The 25,737-nt window shown below is 43.0% G+C and overlaps 1 protein-coding gene and 1 long non-coding RNA gene across 4 annotated transcripts in view; one reads left to right on the top strand and one right to left on the bottom strand.

Annotated features, from left to right (window-relative positions):
• The window catches only part of LOC134338129 (calcipressin-2-like), a 127,404-nt gene that overhangs the window by 17,336 nt on the left and 84,331 nt on the right, over positions 1-25,737 (bottom strand). For all 3 annotated transcript variants that reach the window (XM_063033685.1, XM_063033683.1, XM_063033686.1), the window contains one exon: positions 16,838-17,011. In XM_063033685.1, the coding sequence (XP_062889755.1) occupies positions 16,838-17,011 (174 nt within the window). The remainder of the gene's footprint in view (positions 1-16,837; positions 17,012-25,737) is intronic.
• LOC134338130 (uncharacterized) lies at positions 15,411-20,275 on the top strand. The gene is made up of 3 exons (XR_010016151.1): positions 15,411-15,509; positions 18,567-18,763; positions 19,853-20,275. It is a non-coding gene; the product is annotated as an uncharacterized LOC134338130 (long non-coding RNA).

Below are 25,737 nucleotides of genomic sequence, written 5' to 3'. Positions count from 1 at the left end.
ATGCGTTGAAACAAAGCAAAGTCATGTTACCATTGCATGGGGGGTGGAGGGGGGCAATAGAAATTCCACAAATTGGCATGATCCTATTTGGAAAGTGAGACGAAGGAAGTTAACTGTGAGCTGTGACACAGGAATAGAAGGGGATGCCAGCCTGAGTGTGAGCATTGCAAGCAAGTACATTTAATTTCAGTAGACCACAAAGTGGAAGAGACAATGAGACTTGAAAGCAACATGCTCATCAAAGGAACACTTCAAAAGGATGAAAGCAACGATTAACCTCCCACTTAAAGTACCAATTGTACTGGTGAAAAGGAAATTTGAGATGGACCAGAATGGGTTAATAACCATGATTTAAACCTAAATGTTGTGTGAGCTGCATGGTGCTGAGATAGTAATCTGTTAGGCTATCGTTATGCCTAGAGCTCAAGGTCTCAGATTAGATGATCAAGAGCGACCACTATCCAATCTCCATTCTACAAGACATCGCGGAGGACAACTAGTGGAGACCTCTGGCATAGCCTCCTTTATGTTAGTCCGACCAAATGCAGATTGAGAGACTGATTCATAGAGAACCTTTGCTCTCTCCACCATAAAAAGTACAATCTCCTGGTGGCTACCCATTTCAATTCAACTTCTCATTCCCATCTAATATGTTGATCCAGGACCTCCTCTCCTGCCGTGATGAGGCCAAACACAGGTTGGAGGAACAATACCTCATATTCTGTCTGGTAGCTTTCAACCTGATGGCATGGACATTGATTTCTCCATAATTCCAGTAATTTCTCCACCCGGCTTCCTTCTCTTTTTGCATCCTCCATGCTCCTTCCTCTCATCCCTTCTCATCTCCTCACCTGCCCATCACCTTCCTCTGGATCCCCTCCTCCTTCCCTCTCTCCTATAGTCCCTTGTCCTCTCCTATAAAACCTCTTGTACCTATCCCCTCCCAAATTCATCCCTACTCCCCAATCACCCACCTTCACCCTCACCTGGTCTCATCTACCATTGTCAGCTTGTGCTCCTTCCCCTCCCACCACCTCCTAATTAGGGCTTCTTTCCCCTTCCTATCCAGCATTGAAAGGACCCAGCTGATAACGTCACGATTTATTCCCCTCCATAGATGCTGCCCGACTCGCTGAGTTCCTCCAGCACCTTGTGTGCGTTGGCTAGTGGAGTTCGGAATTTCAGCAAACCTGATGCCAGAAACGGATTGTGGAACTTGAGTCTGAATGACAAGTCCTCACTGTTGACAAAAAGTTAACAGACTCGTATGAATCAAGTTCTAAGGTCAACCTTTCGGCTTCAGAGTGGGAAAGGATGTATGTTTCAGCACAAAGGAGGCTGAAGATGTAAGGTACAGGGGTAGCAAGTGATAGCCAAATCAAAGGAGTTGGTGAACAGAACCGAGACTGTTATCTCCAAGAAAGTACAAGGGTGGATGAGCCCTATATGCTGAGAAATGAGTTATAAAAGGACATAGAATGCTAGCTTGTTAAAATGGTAAACACACCAGACACAGCAAAGCCAAGGTCAGAAAAAAAGGTCACAGCTATTGCTGAGAGGGAGACCAGAAAGAATAATCAATGTATGAATTCCTCCATCTCTCCTGCCTGAGACATGCAGCAAACCTGAGAGACTGAATGAATAAAGATGCCAAGTTTCAATGGTTGCAAATGAAAATGAGCTTTAGCAGACCTAAAGAGGAGGTATACACCGAGACAAGCCTGTCATTTTCTTCTTTTCAAAGGTCTGGGAGCAGCCAGCGTAAAAGCTGACAGTGTTTACCTCAGGCTCACTAAAATAAGAGATGCCAACGTAGAGACAGGGCTATTATTTAAGAACGCAAGTCTCACATTCATCTCTACAGGGGAATTTTGTATTAGATAGTGATCACCTATCCTTACAGCAAAACTAAATGAAAAGCCTGTGTAGTCCACAAGGAAGGCTCTTGAGGCTTAGAGTAATGGCTTCACTCAGGGTAAATCAACCCAGAAAAGAGACGGGTGCTAGTGGTGCAGTTTTAATCTAATAGCCCCAGGGGCAGCATGAGAGACCCTGGCGTGATGATATATAGTAGGCAAGAAATGTGTTTGTAACAAAACTACACAAGGTCAAAGAAAAAACTGATGAAGACAAGGAACTACAGATGTTCTCACAGCAAGTGCTTCAGCAGAAACAGGGTCAGCAAAGACATTATTGTTAAATCTGAAATGATGTACCACTGTAAGGTGGTGTCCTATTGCCTGAATTCGGAATCATCACAACCAAAAGGAGAGTAGAATTAGAATTTACATCCATTAAATCTTACATCCATTCCACAACATAAGGAAGTAAAAATCTTCACCTTTTGACTCCATTACAATGTACAGGCATGTGAATTTAGAAAGAAGCTGTCCTGTAGCCTGTTGGTCCTGGCTTTAATGCTGCGGTACCATTTGCCAGATGGAAGCAGCTGAAGCAGTTTATGGTTGGGGTGACTGGTGTCCCCAATAATCTTCCAGGCCTTCTTTACGCACCTGCTACTATAAATGTCCTCAGTGGAGGGAAGTTCACATCCACAGATGCGCTGGGCTGTCCGTACCACTCTCTGCAGTGCCCAGTGATCAAGGTTGGTGCAGTTCCCGTACCAGGCGGTGATACAGCCAGTCAGGATGCTCTCAATGGGGCCCCTGTAGAAGGTCTTAAAGATTTGGGGGCCCATGCTGGATTTCTCAGTTGCCTGAGATGGAAGAGACATTGTGCTCATACGACCATCCACCACCTGCTCCCATGGCTTCATGTGACTCCGATCGGGTGGGGGAGTTGCTAAGCAACTGCTACACCTTCCCCAAGGGTGATCTGCAGGCCAGCAAAGGGAAGGAGTGCCTTACACCTCCTTTGGTAGAGATGTATCTCCACCCCGCCACCCAAGTATCACTGCTACTAACAATATCCTGCTTGGGGGGGGGGGGTGTGGGAGGATACCATTCAATTAGCCACGTAATTACTGTGGGACAGGAAACGCACATCAAAGTTGCTGGTGAACGTAGCAGGCCAGGCAGCATCTCTAGGAAGAGGTACAGTCGACGTTTCGGGCCGAGACCCTTCGTCAGGACTAACTGAAGGAAGAGCTAGTAAGAGATTTGAAAGTGGGAGGGGGAGGGGGAGATCCAAAATGATAGGAGAAGACAGGAGGGGGAGAGATGGAGCCAAGAGCTGGACAGTTGATTGGCAAAAAGGATATGAGAGGATCATGGGACGGTTTATTGCCCATCCTCTGGGCTTCACCCTTCCCCCTTTCCTTCTCCCTGGGCCTCCTGTCCCATGATCCTCTCATACCCCTTTTGCCAATCACCAGTCCAGCTCTTGACTCCATCCCTCCCCCTCCTGTCTTCTCCTATCATTTTGGATCTCCACCTCTCCCTCCCACTTTCAAATTTCTTACTAGCTCTTCCTTCAGTTAGTCCTGACGAAGGGTCTCAGCCCGAAACGTCAACTGTACCTCTTCCTAGAGATGCTGCCTGGCCTGCTGCGTCCACCAGCAACTTTGATGTGTGTTGCTTGAATTTCCAGCATCTGCAGAATTCCTCGTGTTTACGTAATTACTGTGGGAGACTGTGGAAAAGCCAAATAGCACTTGCAGTTGTGATAATTCTGCATTTAGCCAATATAGGCACCCTGCTTTACTAGTTAGACTTTACATGAAGACTGCAGTGCAGCAGAGAGCAGCAATGTGTGTAACCCAGCACAGCCAACGACCGAAGCTCCTGAGATAATAATCCGAGAGGAATGCTGGCTTTGAGACACACTGCTGGCTTTTGCATTTTCTCCTGAAAAAGGGGGCACTGGGTGCAAGGCTTCTAATGTGCAGACCTACACAGAGAGCTCTCAGAGCCTTCCCTGGTGACCCTCTTTCATGAGTGGCATTAGGACACGGGGACATAGGATGTCATAGTCATAGTCATACTTTATTGATCCTGGGGGAAATTGGTTTTCGTTACAGTTGCACCATAAATAATAAATAGTAATAAAACCATAAATAGTTAAATAGTAATATGTAAATTATGCCAGGAAATAAGTCCAGGACCAGCCTATTGGCTCAGGGTGTCTGACCCTCCAAGGGAGGAGTTGTAAAGCTTGATGGCCACAGGCAGGAATGACTTCCTATGACGCTCTGTGTTGCATCTCGGTGGAATGAGTCTCTGGCTGAATGTACTCCTGTGCCCAACCAGTACATTATGTAGTGGATGGGAGACATTGACCAAGATGGCATGCAACTTGGACAGCATCCTCTTTTCAGACACCGCCGTCAGAGAGTCCAGTTCCATCCCCACAACATCACTGGCCTTACAAATGAGTTTGTTGATTCTGTTGGCGTCTGTTACCCTCAGCCTGCTGCCCCAGCACACAACAGCAAACATGATAACACTGGCCACCACAGACTCGTAGAACATCCTCAGCATCGTCCGGCAGATGTTAAAGGACCTCAGTCTCCTCAGGAAATAGAGACGGCTCTGACCCTTCTTGTAGACAGCCTCTACAAGAAGCTGAAATTGTGCAGCATTATCCCCCCACCACTCAAGCACAGATCAATTCTAAAATGGCCCCAGTAGAAGCATTTTCAGGGTCGCCTGAAAATCGATTCATTCAACGGGCAGTTAAATTTAGGAGGTGACATATATTCCCCAGAATGGCCTTTGGTATGAGAAAACCATGTCGCTTAAGAACGGTATAATGAAATTAGGTGTCCGGGTGGAGATACATCTCTGTCAAAGGAAGTGTAAGGCACTCCTTCCCTCCGCTAGCCTGGAGGTCACCCTTGGGTGAGCTGCAGCACCTGCAATGCCCCCCCAGTCAGGGTCACCTGAAGCCATGGGAGCAGGTGGTGGATGGTCGTATTATCATGAGTCCTGGTTTCTACGACCACTGATGCCAGGCAATTTCTGAAGAGTACTGCCAATGACTGGGGTCACCCGTCTTGTAAACAACACTGGCTAGAAGAACTCTGCCCATTATGCCGCAGTCGCTTAGAGCAGCATTGACAGGCGACCCCAGCCATTGTTAAAACTCTTCAGAGGTTGTCCGCCTGGCATCAGTGGTCACACAACCAGGACTGCTGTTCATATGACCAGCCATCACCTGCCCCCCTGGCTTCATGCGACTCTGATCGGTGGGGGTGGGGGTGCTTCGCAGGCTTTCACCACAGCCAGTCATGCAAGTCCCCGGTGGAGACTCAGGAATACCGTCACACTCAGATGTAGAAGGATTCTTCACTGCTGATTCCGTAACAATTTTGTTTTACCAGTCAAGGTTGTTAGCCCTGAGCTGGACCAGCTGAACCTGGAGGCAGGTAAGCCTCCAAACCACGACAAGGTTGTGGTCTTAGTGGAGGTGCATAGAAGAAGGCAATGTAGAAAAATTTGCCAAGAACAATCATCATCATGGAAAGACCCTGATCACCCATCTCAAACAAAATGGCATATAATGAATAAACACACTTTACCTTGCATACTGCTGATGATTCAGATACTATATTAAACCCAAGCCTTCCTTTTACCTTTGCTTTTTTCTTTTTGCTCTGTTCCCCCTCTGCGGCTTTTGACTTACTATCTGACTTGTCAGCAGATTGCTCTCCTTCCTGGGCAAAGACAGATACAAATTCACTATTTAAAAACTCTGCTTTATTCAGTCTCCATCGATTCCTGCCTTCCTTAATAACTTTAAGTGAATTGATATTTTCTAGGATTCAAGCATAAACATATGGTATTTTAAGTAACTGAGCACTTTACATTTTGTTGCTTTTATCTACTGTCTTATACTAGCCTTATAATTTACTCAATGATCCTGTCCAGTTCTCAGCATGATTACAAAGATCAGTGCGTTTCCCCTGCACCAACAGCTGACTGAAGCAATAATTACAGGGAAAGCCCAATTTCGTTATTTATGTAGATTTCCAGATAACTTTTTTTTTACTGAGCTACAGTGTGGTCTAGACACTTCTGGGCCTTCGAGCTACACCACCCAGCAATCCCTTGATTTAGCCCTTGCCTAATCACGAGTCAGGTTACAATGATCAATTAACCTACCAACTGGGCGGAAACCGGAGCACCCAGAGGAAACCCACGCAGCGAACAGGGGAGAACGTGCAAACTCCTTGCAGGACAGCGGTGGGAATTGAACCCAGGTTGCCTGTACTGTAAAGCGTTGTGGCAACTACTATGCTACCGCGTTGGCCCATCTGAAAATATCTCAGAAAGAAGTAGAAAGCAAAGCACTACAGATGATGGAATTTTCTAAAAATAAAACTGACAATTCAGGAAATGCAGCTGGCCAAACAATGTCCAACCCTACATTTCCATCGTGAGAGATGGAGACAGGTAAGGCCGGCCAACAGGGCTCTGTTGAAGCAATATAGGCCAATGCCCCCCCTGTACAGAGGATGTAATGGATTGCAGAAATGTTGATGAACTCCAACCATGCCATTGACTTTGGACGATGGAGACAGGAGGTCATCAATTGCCTATGCTCCTCTGGGAGCTCGTACAAGTGCCCAAGAAGAAGAAGCGGGAAATGCAGAAGAGGTCTGTCAGTATCTCTGGAGAGGGAAACAGAATTTATGACACAGGTCATTGAGTTACATCTGAAATATACAGATAGAAACTGAGAGTGCTTTAAGTTGCAAAGGGGATTAAAGGGAATGTCTGTGATGGAAATGTAGGGACTGAGTGATGCCAGTGGTGGTGGTAGTCCTGCCTGAGGGAGGGTAATAGCAGCTGATCTGCCTTCTGAAGGTGTTAATCAAGGGAGATGACTGAATGAAGAGAGAGAGAGAGAATAAAAATCCAGAATGCTGAAATGATGAGATAGAGAACACCACAGTTGCTGAGAATCTGAAACAAAAGAAATGCTGGAAATATCCAGCAAGGCAGTCAGCGTCTCTAGAGAGAGAGAAAAACTGAGCTGTCATTATAGGTTGATGAGCCAACTCTGACATAAACTGGAGAGGCAGGTTATCTGAATTTAACTTGCTCCAGCTTTTGTTTGAAAAAAAAGTCTTCTTGAGCTTCATAAATATCCTTTCAAAATCTTTCACAGCTCTGAAATCAGAACCAGAATTAGGTTTAATATCACTGGCATATGTCGTAAACTTGTTGTGATATGGCAGTACATTGTAACACATAATAATAAAAACTGTGAATTACAGTGAGTCTACATATATATAAATTAAAATAAATATGTTGTGCAAAACAGGGCAGCACAGTAGCGTAGTGGTTAGCACAGTACCAGTGACCCAGGTTCAATCCCCACCACTGCCTGTAAAGGAGTTTGAACATCCTCCCCGTGACTGTGTAGGCTTCCTCTGGGTGCTCCTGTTTTTTTCCCACAGTCCAAAGGCGCATCAGTTGGTAGGTAAAGTATTCACTGTAAATTGTCCCGTGATTCAGCTAAGGTTAAATTGGAGGACTGCTGGGCGGTGTGGCTTGAAGGGCTGGAAGGGCCCTGTATCTCAATCAATAATAATAACAAAAATAAATAAATAATAAGAGAAAAAGTAGTGAGATAGTGTTCATGGGTTCAATATCCATTCAGAAATCTGATGGCAGTGGGGAAGAAGTTGTTCCTGAATTGTTCAGTATGTGCCTTCAGGCTCCTGTACCTCCTGTGTTAAAAATAGTCCAGAACAAGAGGATTAGAATGTGCCTGAAGGGGGAGCTCTTCCAAAACATGGTAAAGTATCAAGGACTGGATGGCCTTGAAGCTGTAAAATGTATGATTCCTTCCCAGATGGCTTATGAATTTATTAATAATCACTTCAATGATCACTGGTTATTTATCCTTCATATTGAAGACAATAGTCTCTGGAGTAGTAACCAATATATTAATAACCCTGATCTCAATAGCTGCTCTTCAACATGTCATCACTAACAAGCAACCAAAAATCAAGTTCTAGTTTAATTGTCATTCACCCATATATGAATACCCATGAGTACAGTAAACAAGACAGTACTACTCAGGGGCAAAGGTGCAACATACAGTACTAACAGTCACACACAGCACAAGGCACATATAAGATAGCAACTACATATAAGATATCAGTAAAATACAGTCACACAAAAAATAAACATTATCCAAGCTCCTGATTCCATGAATGTTGCAGCAGTCTGCAGTTGAACACAATACAACTTGTCTTCTGCCAAGCGAACACTAGGGGCAGCACTGACTCCAGCTTGGACTCTGCACCTCTAGTGGAGAGTACCGATGCTGACGCTTCTCTCCTGGGCAGCTGTAAACAGGCGACACCACGACTTGAGGCCTAATCCTCCCTTTGACTGAGGCCACACGGCTCCCCTGCCATCCGCCAACAAACCAGTGAATCTTACTTGCAGCATTCCACACTTACAATGTCCTACAGAGCCTTGCAATCATGAGAGAAGTGACTAAGATGACCACTGACTCCTCCGACATCTCTCTGGCGCAGGCAGCAGCACGATCCATGTCACGTCCAACTCCTTCAGTTTCTCCGCCAGCAGGCAACTTGCTGATGGGGTACACCAGCAATACTTTAAATTCTTAATGTGCAGCAGGGTCTTGTGATAATAAAAAATTACATTTAAAAAGGATAACAACACCTTTGGTTGACCGCATAGAAGCTGCTGTAATCAGACACACCGTTATCTTACTGAATCTGCAGTGTTGCCCAGTCACGTCTTCTAATTTCTTCATTAATAGGTCTGAATTATCTCAGCAAATTAATGTTTCTAATTTCAAGATATTGCTTTATGTACTTATACCAACTGTTAGATGGTAATAAAGCACAGTGGATATGTTTAATCACAAAATACAAGTTATTGATATAAAATGGAATTCCTCGTCCGTTATTTTCTTTTCTTTGGTCAGTTGTCCCATATTTACTTCTAAAAAATATCGCCGGAAACAGAACATGATTTACATATCAGGCCAATGTTTTTACAAAACCACGAAAGTTTATTTGCACAAAAAAATTACACAAAATACAAACATCAGGTATTTACAAGACAGTGAACAAACTCAAATTAAAATATGATTATTACTGTCTATAAAATCATCCATTCCTGGAAATCCCCCACTGTACCCTTCGTGACCGCATGCTTCCTCTCCAAGGACACCCGGTCACGAATAAAGAGAGGCCGTCATTCGGCCCTGCCAGGACCCTCAGCTGTCCACTACCTGGATCTCAATCAATAGTCTTCATTGGAATGAAGGAACGTCATAGATTAGAAATGCTAATTGCATCTCTCTGTAGAAACGTTGACTGATCCAATGAGTATTTCCAGCATCTTTTTTTTTCTCAGAATCTTAGCAAATTGTTTGATTTTTGATTTATTTTTAAACACTTTTCCTGTGATTTATGCCTTCACCGCTCACCATTCTCCCAGCATAACACATTCTCCTTGAACTCTTTTAAAAAAAAACAGAAAGTAATTTCCTTTTCTGCTATTTGGTCTACCTTTTCTGTCGAGGGAAAGATGCAGCCCATTACTCTCGTGCTCTGCTATTTTACCAAATTTGGATTTTTGATTATAGTTTTCATCCAATCAGTGATCCTCACAAGACAAGGTCATAGGCATGTTGTTTTGTCATTTGACATATTCAAGCAATCACACTGCTGGTGTTAATTTGAAGGCAAGAGATATGAGGGGGTTAGAGCTGGGGTTTCCACAAACAGGATTATTACCAACAAGAAAGTGTTATGGAATCAGGAGTGAACATTTTCAACAATTCTGTACAAATTCTGTTGGCACTGCAGGGCAATTGTTCACCCTGAAAATCTATCTTTGCAGTGTATTTGAAATTTAGTGTGTGGAAGTCTTTGAAATGCAATCACTTAATCACTCAAAATGGAGCTAACAAAAAGTTGGAATGTTTATAAATATATATATAGTGTATTCCCCAGCTTTCCTTCACTTTTCAATATTTACAGAGCTAAATATGAATCTCCTCAGCTAACCTTTCTTGTGTGCTTCTGGGTCAGAATTTGGAAAGGATGTTTATGTAATGTGAAAGACATGACGGGTTTTAACTTTACTGTAATGAATGGCGTACCATGTGGATCAATGCCAGGAGCTTTGCTATTAGAAACAGCAAAGGATTAAATATATAAATGTAAGCTATTCTGCAGATGCTGGAAATCCAGAGCAACACACACAAAATGCAGCATCTGTGGAGAGGAATAAACCACAAAATACTGGAGGAATCCAACCTGCAACTTAATGGCATGGGCACTGATATCCCTAATTTTCTCCCCTCTCTCCTTTTTCATTCCCTATTCTGGCTCCCCTCTTACCCCTTCTCTTCTCATCTACCCATCGCCTCTCTCTGGTGCCCCTCCTCCTTCCCTTTCGCCCATAGTCTACTGCCCTCTTCTATCAAGTTTACCTCTTCCACACATCACCTCTCAGCTTTCACTTCAGTCTGTCTCCAATACCCACCTACCTCTTCCCTCACCTGGATTCACCTATCACCTGCCAGTTTGTGCTCCTCCCCCTCCCCCACCTTCTTATTCTGGCTTCTTCCCACTTCCATTCCACTCCTGATGAAGGGTCTCAGCCAGAAAAGTTGACTGTTCCTCTCCACAGATGCTGTCTGATATGCTGAATTTCTGCAACAGAGTGTGTTTGTGTATGTGTGTGTCTCCAAATATATCAGCGACTTGGGTGAGTGTGCATGGCACTGTGCAAAAGTCTTAGGCACATATCTAAAGCTAGGGAGCATAAGACTTTTTCACAGGACTATAGGAATTCTATGTATTGCAATGTACTTCCGTCCTTGGACTCACTTTACACCGCACGCTGTCGGAGCAGTGCTGCCAGGATAATCAAGGACATGACCCACCCAGCCAACACACTTTTCGTCCCTCTCCCCTCCAGGAGAAGGCTCAGGAGTTTGAAGACTCGTACGGCCAGATTTGGGAACAGCTTCTTTCCAACTGTGACAAGACTGCTGAACGGATCCTGACCCGGGTCTGGGCCATACCCTCCAAATATCCGGACCTGCCTCTCAGATTTTTGCACTACCTTACTTTCCATTTTTCTATTTTCTATTTACGATTTATAATTTAAATTTTTAATATTTACTATCAATTTGTAATCCAGGGAGCGGGAAGCGCAGAATCAAATATCGCTGTGTTGATTCATTCTAGTATCAATTGTTTGGCGACAATAAAGTATAAAGTACCGCTACCGCAAAAAAAAGTTTGTGACGTATGTGAGTGATAGTAAACCTGATTCTGATATGGGAATCTATTGTGAACTGAGAGTGGGAAGGGGGCAGGGAGAAGGGAATCACAGTTAGGAAAGGGGGAAGGGAGAGGGGAGAGAGCAGAAAGCACCAGAGAGACCTTCTGTAATGATCAATAAACCAATTGTTTTGAATCAAATGACCGTGCCTGCTGTCTCAGGGCTGGGTGCGTCTGTACCCACACCACCCACCGGCCCTGGCACTCTTTCTCGCTACCCGTCCCGCACCCGTCCCGTGGAATACCGCCCTCACCATTCCCAACATCCTTTGCTCCCACCAGATTTACAAACCCGCCCTCTGCTCCACGTTGACAAATACAGTACTGTGTAAGAGTCTGAGGCACCCTAGATGTATATACAGTATGTGCTCAAGTACTTTTTGCACAGTACTGTAGGTGGTTTGAGTGGGACATTTGTAGACAGCATGAAAATTGGTGGTGTAGATAGTGAAGAAGGTTGTCTAAGGACAAGGTGGGACATAGATGAGGTGGAAACTTGGGCAGAGCGGTGTAGGGCAATGCACCATGGGAAGTAAAATTCCCGTAGTTCGTGTAGGTTAAAATAGTACAAACTTGAAGAGTCCTACAAGGTGTTTTCAACCTTCTCCTTTGAGCAAAATGGAAAGGACACCCACTATTGACTGTCAGACTTTCCACTAACTCTATTGGTCAATGATACAACTGAGGCCCAACTATTGCATCTATACTTTTCAGTACAGTTGAACCTACTTGTCATACTAACTGGCAGGAAAAGAGTCCAAGGCAGATAAGCCCATTCGTGTTCTTTTAAATGAAGTCTGTGGCCACCCAGCCATTTCCTGGTGAGTTATTGGTTCCTGCGGTACTGCTGATCGTCTCACAGCTCAGTGACCTGCTGACAATTATGGGCAGCTTCAGGCCAAAACCTCACTGCAGCTTTACAGAATAGGCCCTGCGGCTAACCTTGCTCATACCTGAACATTGTGAAAGTCTGTCAGTTTGTTGCTTTCTTCTAAGTAAATCTGGCTGAACAGGTTGATCCTTAAGGGTGATGAATCTGTTAGAATCCAGTAAGTAGTGACCTTCATTCCATCAGGTACATCATGGTAACCATTTGACTGTGGGACATGGGCAACTTTTGAGCCAAGCTTGCAACTTAATCTTTTAAACCCTTCTTCCGTCCAAAAATGGAAGCTACAGCACAAAAATACTGCTTGGCAAGTCGGTTGTTTTAATTCTGGAAATTGGGCCAGTTCGTGCTGGCATGTCCTGCTGGCTACAGTTGCTGACTAAAGTACCACTAAGATGCCTGCAGACATCCTGCACTTCAGGGACAGCTTTATTAACAGATAAATGGTTAAAGCTGGCACCAGAAAATATCTGATTGCATAGCTAATCATAACCAACCTGCCATCAGGAAGGTGGTAGAGGAGCCTCAGGACTCACACCAGCAGGTTCAGGAATGATTATTACCACCCCTACCCAATCACCAGTCATCAGGCTCCTGAACCAAAGGGAATAACTTCACTTGCCCCATCATTCGAATGTTCCCGCAGCCAATGGATTCACTTTAAAGTAGCCTTCATCTCATGTTGTTGATATTTATTGCTTATTTATTTAGTATTATTTCTTTCTTTTTGTATTTGCACAGTTCGTGTCCTTTGTACACTGGTTGAACTCCCCAGCTGGCACGGTCTTTCATTGATTCTGAAATGGTCATTATTCTATTATAGATTTACTGAGTAAGTAGAATAAACCTCAGGGGGCATATATGCACGTATATAATATACTGACTTTGAACTTTGAACCTTTGTAGTATGGAGGTGTGGCCACTGTATCGATTGCTGATTGGTCAGTTTAAAATCTGTAGCAGCTCTTCCTATTGGTTGGTCTGCGGGCCAGGGCACCTAGTCTGATGTGTGCCCGAGGTTCGCTCTCTTTCCCGTTGTCTCTAGGGCATGCTGCACAGAACCTCCGTGCGCACTTTTACTTCTGTAGTTTGTGTAACTTGGGGGAACATAAATGTTTCGTCAAACTTTTTACTATTTGTAAATAAATGATTAATATGCTTATTCGTAGTCGGTCCTTTCTGACTCACCAAACCTGAGAACGCGCGCGTGCAGCTCTCCGGTGAAATAATATCGTATCTGTTAAATAGGGGCCGTGGACAATTCTGATTTGATGGAGACAGACCTAAGAAGTACAGGAACATCTGGAGAAATTTCTGAAACGCCGGTTCACTGCCGTTGTTACTGTGCGATCGAGAATCTCCGGAGGGAAGGCCCTAAAATCCCCAGCTTTGCCTGCTGCTGGCGACCGAGGCTGAGGTCAAAGCGTTCGGATTGAGATGGTGCTCGGTACTCGGTGTCCGAGGGCTGATCAGAGCTTGAAGTTTTCGGACGACTCAGAGTCAGACTGTGGTTGGGCATGGCAGGGAGAGTTTTCTTCCTTCACCCGTCTGCGTGAGATGTGGGACTTTCGAGAGACTTTGAACTCTTTTACTGTGCCATGGCCTGTTCTTCATCAAGTTATGGTATTGTTGCACTGTTGTAACTATATGTTATATTTATGTGGTTTTGTTAGTTTTTCAGTCTTGGTCTGTCCTGTGTTTCTGTGATATCACATCGGAGGAATATTGTATCATTTCTTAATGCATGCATTACTAAATGACAACAAAAGAGGACTGCGTGTCTTCATTATCTAATCTAATCTAATAATCTAATCTAACCTGCCCCCTTGTTACAGACATCATCTTCATTAACAAGCCAAATGACCATGTATAGCTGCATTAAATGCATTCTACACCCATTGCTGATTAATACTGGGAGATAGTTTAGCTGCCAGTATCATCACACCAGTGCATTCCCAAAGCTGGCAGTCAATATATTGTAGCTTGCTTGACAGTATGTTACGAGATACCGTGTCCAAATTTTTAATCAGCCGCATTGTTAGCTACAAAGCTTTCAGGTCTACTCCTGCATTCGGTCTTACGCAGCAAGATATTCAACCAAGGTACCAACACCTGCCAACTAGGCTGCAGTGCCAATCCCTGTGGAAGTTATCTAGAAAAGGAAAGTCTCTACATTGATTAGCAGATTTTTCCTCTTGACAACCATCAGGGAAAAGGATTGTATCCCAATAGGTTCTATCATTTTCCAGTCCAGTGCTAGACTCTGGTTAATTTTACAGGCTTCCACATAGATATTTTTAAATCTTTAAACAATTAAATGAAGTTTGGGTTTACAACAAATGTAGCAAACTGTAATTTCTAAAATTTACTTCAACCGCTACTCACCAACTTTTCCCTCTCAGTTTCTCGTGGGATTGACATCTTCATTGTCCAGAGGAAAACAAAGGTTCGGTTAACCACAGTCAGATTCAGTTCGAATTTTTCCCCACTAACAGCAATGTTCTTTGTTTTTTAAAAAAACAGATTATTGCAAAGGTGTTACAAACATCGATAAGACACAACGGTACCCTACACACTGGAGACTGTGGATGTAAATGCAGTTGAAACTAAACCATCATTAGTCAACTGTATTAAATTTTAATTCACAGCATACCTCCTAAAAACCTAATAAATGACAATTGCCTGAAATGTGTACTTATTTTTATGGCCAAAAGTACAACACCCCCCATCCATTAATAGACAATGGTTTGTTCCTTTGATGACATCACAGTTTTAACTGCAATGTGCTATTCCCTTTTCAACACATTTACTGTCCAATTACAAGAGAGAAAAGCAAATGGACTTGGCAATAAAGCTAAATTGCAAATCTTCTTTCTTGAGCTCTGGAATTCAGTGAAAGAAGTCGATAAACACGCATATTTTAAAATTAAAATGGAAAACTTAAGCATACTGTCTTCTGATATGATCTTTTGGGTGAAGGAATCTTTCTGAACATTCTTAGTTAGTTTGAAGCGACCAAAAACTAACGTAATCTGATCATGGATATCTGACCAAATGTTTTGCAATCCCCGAGGCAATTGATGTAATACTTTTAGATTATTTAATTGCTTTACATTTACAAGCATTTCATCATCATCTCGATTATTGTGGAGACACCTCTCCAAGTCCAACCCTCTGTCCCTGTCATGAGAGGTGGAAGCGGGTTTGGCTGGCCAACAGGGCTCTGGTGAAGCTGTATCAGTCAATCCCTTTTCAGTGGATGCAATGGATTGCAGAAGTGATGATGACCTCCAACCATACCAGCGACTTCAGAGGACAATGGAGACAGGAGCTCATCGATAGCCTTTGCTTCAGGAGCTAAGGCCCCAGGTAAGAGGGTGTTGTGGAGACAAATCAATGGGGTGAGTCAATTACCAACATTTTAACTAAATTGGCTTTCTGAGGAAGGACTGTTTTCCTTCGCACCTTTGGCATCTTTTAAATGGGTGATTGTCATCTGTGAGTACTTGACTGTGAAAAAATCCAGTGATCTTTGAAACATTAAGACTGAGGTGACTGTAGCTCTAGATTTGAAATATTTTCTCCCATTACGTAAGGGATCTTAAATGGCTTCACACACACAGAAAAACTGGCATGTTAACGTATTAGTTACACAACTGAGAAGGAGGCCAAGAACTAAATTGTATAATTAAGTCATGAGGCTTAATTCCAGGATCCCAATGAATAATGAAAAAACAGGTCAGCAGCATCTGTGGAAAGAGAATACTTCAGGTCTAGGACCCTTCATCAGAACATACTCACGCTGAAAGAGAGTGGGTTACAAGATGCAATCAGTACACAGTTTCTGATGTAATGTCTCAGGCCTGTTACATTAAGTATTCCTCTTTCCACAGATGCTGCCTGACTCACTGAGTATCTCCAGCATTTTCTTCTCTTAATGCAGCATAAAGTCCTTTGATGAAGAAGTAGATATTCTTTGAGACTTGGCTTGTTATCTCCTTGTGCAACTGGAACCTCACTGGCAGACCCCAGTTAGTGAGGTCTTGGCAACAACATCTCCTCCACATCACCAGCACCACAGGTTGCTTGCTTAGCCCCTGCTCTACTCAATCTAGATCTATGATAAGTTGTATCAGTGTTGATTTTTATTTGCACAATTTGTCTTCTTTTCAACCTTGGTTGGTTGACAAGTCTTCGTTTATGAAAGTAACTTGGAAAATGTGTAGGTTGGGTGGTTGATGGTTGGGTTCAGCATCTCTCCGATCTTGGCAATCCATTTTCAAATGTTTTGTCACCATACGAGGAGACATTGTCCGTGCACTGTTCACTTGTGGTGTGTCCTCTGAAAGCTTGGCCTTCTTATACTTATTGACCGATTCATAAGCTTATAAAGACCAAGCATTTGGAGGACACGTCACAAGTGAACAGCACACTGACGAGAACGCCTCGTAAGATAACAAAACATTTGTAAATCGACTGCCAAGATCAGAGTGCAACTGAACCCAACAGTCTTTGTTTATATATAGTTTATTGTAAATTCTTCTGTATTACTTTATTTAACTGTAAATGCTTGCAAGAAAATGAATATCAAGGTAGTATATGGTAGTATAAGCACTTTGATAATAAATTTTACATCAGTGGTGACTGGACTTTGACTTTTACAGTAAACCTTTAACACCACTAACACAATAGCGTACCTGTGCAAAATAAAGTTTCAGCTTGGTGCCATTGAAGTCCGATTCATGTAGTTCTATTCGTGCTTGTGCAGCTGCCTCGCGGTTGCTGAAGTTTATCTGCACTCTCTGAAAGCTCTGGAATAATTGGAATGTGGCATGTTCATCATAGAAGCGGAAAAGGGCTTCGAATCGGTCCTGTTTAAGAAAATCACATCACATAGTCACAATCTTGAAACGCAGAATGTTAGTTACAACATGATGCAAGCACATCCTTGCCAAACCTCCTTTTACAAGTTGGCAATGGTATTCAAATAAACACTCCCTACGACTACTCTTTCATTTATATCAGAGTATTCATTAAACAGCATATCACAAATATTATCCTGTTTGGTCTTCATTCACACTTTTCTAAACTTGCAATAAACTAAAAATAAATTATCTGCATTATTTACACTGTGTGTAACATCAACATTAATGATAGCTGGATGTATATGAAAAGAACAGAGCTGGAAAGCATTGACATTTTCCTTTTGAACTTTTGGACATTTCAATTGGTCCAACAGATCCAAACGTGGACTATTATTTGGGAAAATATATCTTGTTCATTATTTAAATAGCTCTGCCGCCAATTCTCCTCCTCCTGTCCTTGTCCAGGATGTGTACACCTCTAAAATCCAATGTCTTCCTGCCAACAACCATTTGTATTCTCTTCAATTCTACCCAAAACCAAAATGCTCTTTCCAGTGTCCCAGTTTCTCATTACTCCTGCTCTAGCCACTCTTTCACTGGAAAGTCTCGTCCTCGTTTTTAAAGACTTCCATTACAGTTCTCCTTCCTATCTTTTGTGGCTCCTCCAGCTAAGACCTCAATTGATTTATCACCATGCTGTATGATGTGGGCAGTTATGGTCTTCCATCTGTCTTTAATCTGCGAGGAAGACCCCATTCCCGTGGCTCTTCTTATTCTTTTCTCGACCCACGACCATGATTGTTCTTGGCAAATTTTCCTACAGAACTGGTTTGCCATTTCCTTCTCTGGGCAGCGTCTTTACAAGATGGGTGACCCCAGCCATTATCAATAGTGTTTGGAGATTGTCTGCCCGGTGCCGGTGGTCACATAACCAATACTTGTGATGTGCACCAACTGCTCATAAGGCCACCCATCACCTGCTCCCATGGCTTCACGTGACCCTGATTTTGGGGAAGGGGGTGCTAAGCAGTTGCTACATCTTGCCCAAGGTGCAGGCTAGGAGAGGGAAGGAGCACCTTACACCTCCTTTGTTAGAGACAGGTCTCCACCCCACCCCCCCCAATTATCACTGGTGGCTGTACCTTTAATTGTTAAGGTTTTTGAGCTCTGGAATTCCTCCTCTAACCAATCTTCTACTTTCATAACTCCTTAAATCCTAGTTTATTTGTTTCATTATTTTCTTAAGCACTTTGTGTCAAATTTTATTGGATTAAGCTCTGAAGATTTATTCAGAGCCCCTACACTGTTAAAGGTGTCATATAGACTCAGTGGCTACTTTGTTAGGTATATCTTATAACTAATAAAGTGGCCACTGAGTGAATGTTTGTGGATTTCTGCTGCTGTAGCCCACCCACTTCAAGGTTCAACATGTTGCTGTGTTCAGAGATGCGCTTCTGAACACCACTCTTGTAATGCTTAGTTATCTGAGTTACTGTCGCCTTGAACCAGTCTAGCCATTCTCCTCCGACCTCTCCCATTAATAAGGTGTTTTCACCCACAGAACTACTGCTCGCTGGATGTTTTTTCGTTTTCTCGCAGCCTCTGTAAGCCCTAGAAGCTAATGGGCGTGAAAAGCATTGGAGAAATCATTGCAGCTTTTGTGATACTGAAACCACCCTGCCTGGCACCAACAGTCAAAGTCACTTAGTTCATATTCCTTCCACATTCTGATGTTTGGTCTGAAGAACAACTATCCAGGTCTGCATGCTTTTATGTATTGAACTGCTGCCAGATAATTGACTGATCAGATATTTACGTTAATGTGCTGTTGTACTTAGTAAAGTTGCCATTGCATGTAAATGTAAGGAAGCGTTGGGTATGATTGATTTGTGTTTGGTTCTTTGCTCCAAGCTTTTTTTTCAATATCACAAGTTACTGGTTATTTTTTGTATAACTGAGCCAAAATAACATCCACGGGGCATTTAATCATAAGATGAACCATAATCGTAATCCAACAGTTAATATCTAATTTTTCAGATTGACCTTAGCTGACATATTTGATCATGAGTATTTGTCAGTTTCAGAGATAATTTCAGAATGAAGATCCTGCCCACACATGCAAACTGCACATTTACTAAGAGTAAGATGCTAACTAAATTTTCTAGCCTGATTTTTGATAATGGTTTAACAACACTCCAGACACGTCCTGGTGATTGGCCTCTAAAAACCACAGTCTGTGGGGTATGACTGCAAAGGCGTCCCATTGATGGCTGCCGGTCAGTTTTACCACAGCCTATCGATGTCACACTTGATCAAGTGTAGCTTCAAGAGCAGTCACCCCCACCTCATCTCGGGAACTCAGCTCCTTGTCCCCTGTTTGGATGGAGTCTTAGGTGGAGTAGTCCTGGCAAAACCAAAACCATGCCTTGGTGAGGAGTGGAATACAATGAGGCCAGGCCCAAAAGGACGTCAGCAGTAAGGACGGGGAAGTGGAAGCGAGGGATAATTGCCGGTCTGATAATTGGGACCAACCTACTTGTTGGAAGATAGTCATCCCAGATTGCACCACCACTATTTAGGTCAGGCTGATTACCCTTAACTAACTGCAAAGTAGGTCATACTCAGAGACATAGGAGACTGCAGATGCTGGAATCTAGAGCAATAAGACATTGCTGGAGGAATCCAGTCGACTGGGCAGCACGTTTGGTGGATTTGAGAGGAAAGTTTGGCATTTTGGGTCACGGTATCCTGACACAATATATGATCACGTTTACAAACTGGGTTTGCAATTAAAACTTTTGCACAATACATAAAATGGTGAAAAATAATATCGTATCTGTTAAATAGGGGCCGTGGACAATTCTGACTTGATGGAGAATGGACGTGAAAGCACAGAGGAACATCTGGAGAAATTTCTGAAATGCCCGTTCCCTGCTGTCGTTACTGTGTGGTCGGGAATCTTTCGGAGGGTAGGCCTCAAAATCCCTGGCCTTGCCTGCTTTTGGCGACCGAGAAGGAGGTCGAATCGTTTGGACAGAGATGGCGCTCAGTACTCGGTGTTGGAGAGCTGATCAGAGCTCGAAGGTGTCGGATGACTCAGAGTTGGATTGTGGTCAGCATGACAGGGAGAGTTTTCCTTCCTCCTCCTGTCTGCGTGAGATGTGGGACATTAGAGAAACTTTGAACTTTACTGTGCTCATGGACTTCTTCATCAAGTTATGGTATTGTGCACTGTTGTAACTATATGTTATAATTATGTGGTTTTGTCAGTTTTTTCAGTCTTGGTCTGTCCTGTGTTTTGTGATATCACACTGGAGGAAATAATGTATCACTTCCTAATGCATGCGTTACTAAATGACAATAAAAGAGGACTGCGTGTCTTCATAATCTAATTTAATTTATTCCACCAATGATCTTCTAGCCCCTTATTTGAAAGATGGCATAATGGTGACATGGTCCTGGCTTTGAGTGCTGCCTGTGTGCATTGTCTACATTCTCGCTGTGACTGTATGGGGTTTCTTTGGATGCTCTAGTTTCTTCTCACGTCCCAAAGTCCTGTGTTTAACTGATGGTTGATCACTGCTCCTCAGGTAGAGATACTTCACAGATGCTACTCAACCCACTAAACCTTGCCACCATTAGTTTTTGCTGCAGCTACTCAGAAAATCCCCTTTAAGGCACAACGAGTGCTGGATACGTGTGTTATGACCAAAGGAAAAATGGCAGGAGTTGCTTAGCACTTTAACCCAAGGGTGTTTATTAAGTGCGACAAAAAACCAAACTACAAAAATTAGCGAAAATAGTGAAAATTGCTAATATTTACAAAAAGATTATCTACCAGAAAACACAACATTAGCTCCGTACTTATTCTTGTTAAGTGTGAACTCCTGGCAGCCTGTACTGAGGGTAATCAGCTCTTCTTTTTTCACACTAGGACATATCATTTTTAATTACCCACAATGTTAACTTAAGCCTACACTTGAATTAGAATATGGTGCACCCACAATGTGGTTACAATCACATTACATTTAATGTCCTGGTTAAGATTTCTACTGCTATGCTGTAGGTCATTTCACTTTAGCAGTTTTCTGCAAAGGCACTGTGTCTTGCTGGAAGAATGTTTTGATGTCGGCTAAAGATCAGAAAACCTGCTGTTCAACTTAGGAACGTGGTGTCAGCCAATCAGGATGGTGGGATCTGGAGAAAGTTTGAGAGAGAGCAGTGCAGAGAGAGTTTTGTGATGGATGGATGGTGGTCTTTTGGCGGGAGCTGCAGAGCAGACAGAAGGGAAGGTGCTGCAGAATGCCGTTGGAAGGAGAGTCCCTGTTGCAAGAAGTGCTTTGTGTAGATGAAAGGCTCCAAGGAGGAAGGGGGAGAGAGGGAGAGGGGGATGGGGAGAGGGTTAGGGTGAAGGCAAGGGAGAGGATGAGGGAGAGTGGGGGGAGAGGGATAGAGAGAGAGAGATAGAAAGATGGAGAGAGATAGATAGATAGAGAGAGAGAGAGAGAGAGAGAGAGAGAGAAAGAGAGATAGAGAGATACCTATATAGCTTGAGATGGTCTTCAAGGGGAGTTCAAAAAGTGGTGAGTGTTTTCACACAGACCCATGGGTCTAGGACGTGAGTTAGAAATACACCCCCGAATACCCAGTTTTAGAAGAGACGAGCTCCAATGGTTACGTGCACATTGGACTGGTTAAACTGTAATCGGCCCATTTCCTTTTATTCTCTTTTTCCTAATCACAGTTTGATATATTTGAATTGAATTGAATGATCTTTATTGTCATTATATATAGGTACAATGAAACTGTTTGGTTTCCTCTCAGGCAATTAAATACAGCAGTAGATAAAAACAAGACAGTAATAGAAAAACAGTATTAAATAGATAAGTAGCAGAAAATAAGTTTTAGCAGCACCAGAATATCACAGTAATGCACAAAGTGCCATTAGTGCAAGTATTTGAGTCCTTGGGTCTGCATGTGTGTGTGTGTGTGTGTGTGTGTGTGCTCACAGTTTCAGTCATGGTTCTGTGGGAGTGGTGTGATGGAGGTCACAGCTCTGGGATAGAAGCTGTTCCTCAGTCTATTTGTTCTGGCTTTTAGTGTCCTGAACCTTTTGCTGGACGGCAGTGGGTCAGACAGGGAGTGGCCGGGGTGTGTGGTGTCTCTGGTTATGCTGATTGCTTTCCTCCTGGGTCTGCTGGAATAGATGGTGTCCAGTCCTGGGAGCTCCATCCTGACAATTTGAAATCAGTAAATATACTTTTTTAAATAATTTAATGAGGTGTACGATCTGTGATTTCTTGTTTATGGGCAGTATTTACACAGCATTCGCTCAAATCGAGGTTCCTTTAATCAGAACATAACTATGTTCCCATTTGGTTGAACCCCAAATCATATCGACCCTAGACATATATCGTTTATGAAAGATGGCCTTCTCATCACTGAGTCACGTGGCTGTTAACAGAGGTAGCTAACGAGGCAGTTTGCGGTGAGGGAGTTACATAGAAAATAAACAGAAGTCTCTACCTGAATTACAGTGTACAAACAACATATACACATCCTCATTACTAAAGAATCAGGATTAGGTTCAATATTATTGATGTATGTCATGAAATTTGTTAACTAGCGGCAGCAATATATGATAATATAGAAAAAAAAACAAAGTAAATCAATTACAGTAAGCATATATGTATATGCATATTAACTAATTTAAATAAAATAGTGCAAAAACAGAAAAGATATAAAAACAAAAAATTGAGGCAGTATTCATGGATTCAATGTCCATTTAGGAATTGGACGGCAGAGGGAAAGAAACTGTTCCTGAATCGCTGAGTGTGTGCCTTCAGGCTTCTGTACTTCCTTCCTGGTGGTAACAATGAGAAGAGGGCATGTCCTGGGTGATGGGGGGGTCCTTAATAATGGATGCTATCTTTCTGAGGCACCATTCCTTGAAGATGTCTACGGAAGCTGGTACCCAAGATGGAGCTGACTAATTTTACAACTATCTGCAGCTTCTTCCATTCATGTTCGGTAGCCCTCTCCCCCATACCAGACAGTGATGCAGCTTGTCAGAATCCTCTCCACAGTACATCTGTAGACGCCTTTGAGTGCTTCAGGTGACAAGCCAAATCTCCTCACACTCATGATGAAATAAAGCTGCTGTCTTGCCTTCTTTATAGCTGCATTGATATGTTGGCACCAGGTTAGATCCTCAGAGATGGAATATTCCGCCATGCATGGAGGGAAAGGCACCCTAAAGCTAACTTGAGTGTATCAGCTCAGTTTCGGACCCATTATGAGAATATACAGGGGAAGACAATTAAGTGCGTACACCTAGCACAGTGACAGCAGGACAACAAGGCAATGTTTGTGCGTGTGTAAATATGTGTGTGTTAGGAGTGCGTTCACCGAGCTCTCTCTCTTACACAAGGACTTTGCTCTCTGCATGGTCTCGTCTCTAATTCTCAACAGCTTTCTATTTTCATTAACATTGCAGTGTACAGCACACAAAACTGTGGTGTTACACAATCCAGTTTCAGGGCAGGAACATTACAAGGAAGGAATTTAGGCTCATTCCAAATGAATAAATAAGGATGAGTTACATGTTTTTATAGATCCAGAATTTTTTTTTGTGGTCTTGCACTCATAGTAGTACGATTAAGAATCATACTCTGATAAATTAGATTAGTTAACTCAGCATAACTGAAACAACGCCAGCTGTACAAAAATAGCAAGACTTCTAAACAGAAATCCAAAATATGTCGAAGAAAGGTGATCTAGTTTAGAAGCTCAAATACAAGAGGAAATTCTGCAGCAAGAGGCAGAGCCCTTAGGGACATGGATCTTCAGAGGGACCTTGAGGTGCAAGTCCACAGCTTCCTGAAACAGGAAACACAAGTGAACAGAATGATAAAAAAAAGAGGCACATGCCCTCATTGACTGGGTAGACAAAATAAAGTGAGGTGCTGTTCACGGGTTCAATGTCCATTTAGGAATCGGGTGGCAGAAGGGAAGAAGCTGTTCCAGAATCGCTGAGTGTGTGCCTTCAGGCTTCTGTACCTCCTCCCTGATGACAACAATAAGAGGGCATGTCCTGGGTGATGGGGGTCCTTAATAATGGATGCTGCCTTTCTGAGCACTGTTCCTTGAAGATAAAAATTGGGAAGTCAGGGTACATCTGTTTAAAACTTTGTTCAGCCACATTTGGAGTATTGTGTAAAGGTCTGGATGCCACATGTGGGGGCACTGGAGGGGGTACTGAAAAGGTTCACCAGGGTGTTGTCTGGATTAGAGAGTGTGGACTACATGAAGAAGTTGGATAAACTTGGACTGTTTTCTCCGGAGCTTTGGAAGCTGAGGGAAGACCTGACAGAAGGTCATAAAATTATGCGATGCATAGTCCAGGTATGCACAAAGTCAGGGCTATGTCAGAGTCCTTTTTTCAGGGTGGACTTGTCAAAATCTAGAGGACTTTGGTTTAAAGTGAGAGGTGCGAAGTTTAAAGGAGGTTTGCAAGGCAAGTTTGTAACAGAGAATGGTAGATTTCTAGAATGCACTACTGCATGAGGTGGTAGAAGAAGATACGAGAGCACCAATTAAGTGGTATTTAGAAAGACACATGCTCAGGCAAACAATCGAGGGATATAGACCAAGTGCAGGCAGATGCGGTCAGAATCAGGTTCATTATCATTGACATACAGTAAGTCATGAAATTTGTTGTTCTGCAGCAACATTATAGAGCAATACTTAAAAAATATTAAAAAAAAATAGTCCTGAATGATTTTCCCTTCTAGGACGTTGATGTTTCCATACCAGGCAACCAGTCAAAACTAATTCAACTGTACGAGTTTCCTCTAGGTACTCTAGTTTCTTCTCACATCCCAAAAGTCCTGTGGTTAGTTGGCGGTTGTGCACCGCCTGTCCTCAGTCCTGATGACAGGTCTCGGCCTGAAACATGGACAGTTCACTCTTTTCCATAGATATTGCCTGACCTACTGAGTTCTTCCAGCATTTTGTGTGTGTTGCTATAAAAGATAAGCAGTGCAAAACATTGTGACAGTGTTCATGAGTTCAAGATTTAGAAATCTCTTGGCAGAGGGGAACAAGCTGTTCCTAAAATGTTAACTATGTGTCTTCTGGCTTCTGGTAGTAATGAGAAGAGGGTAAGTGTCTTTAATGATGCACGCCACCTTCTTGAAGCATCACCTTTTGAAGTTCTTGATGGGGACTTGGCTAGTGCCCATGATGGAGCTGATGGAATGAGTTAAGGTTGACATTGTTGAATCTCTGTTTAATTTCTGATCCATAGGGTTCTTCCCAGGGGTCAAGCACAGCGAGCAGTCTGAATTCCAAGATTTTGGTTCATTTTAAAGTACAAGCAACTATACAAGAACTAAATTAAAAGCTGAGAAATGATGTTGAGACAACAGACATCAAAGTTGCTGGTGAATGCAGCAGGCCAGGCAGCATCTCCAGGAAGAGGTACAGTCGACGTTTCAGGCCGAGACCCCTCATCAGGACGAGGGATCTCAGCCTGAAACGTTGACTGTACCTTTTCCTAGAGATGCTGCCTGGCCTGCTGCGTTCACCAGCAACTTTGATGTGTGTTGCTTGAATTTTCAGCATCTGCAGAATTCCTCGTGTTTACGTTTTTAAATGATGTTGGGAGGTGTACAGACAGAGGAATGAAAAGGAAGCCAAGACAGCACTTCTGAAAATCCATCATTTTTATA

This window comes from Mobula hypostoma, chromosome 26 (genome assembly GCF_963921235.1).
Source record: "Mobula hypostoma chromosome 26, sMobHyp1.1, whole genome shotgun sequence".
Taxonomy (NCBI): Eukaryota; Metazoa; Chordata; class Chondrichthyes; order Myliobatiformes; family Myliobatidae; genus Mobula; species Mobula hypostoma.
This window is presented reverse-complemented; position numbering and strand designations above follow the sequence as displayed.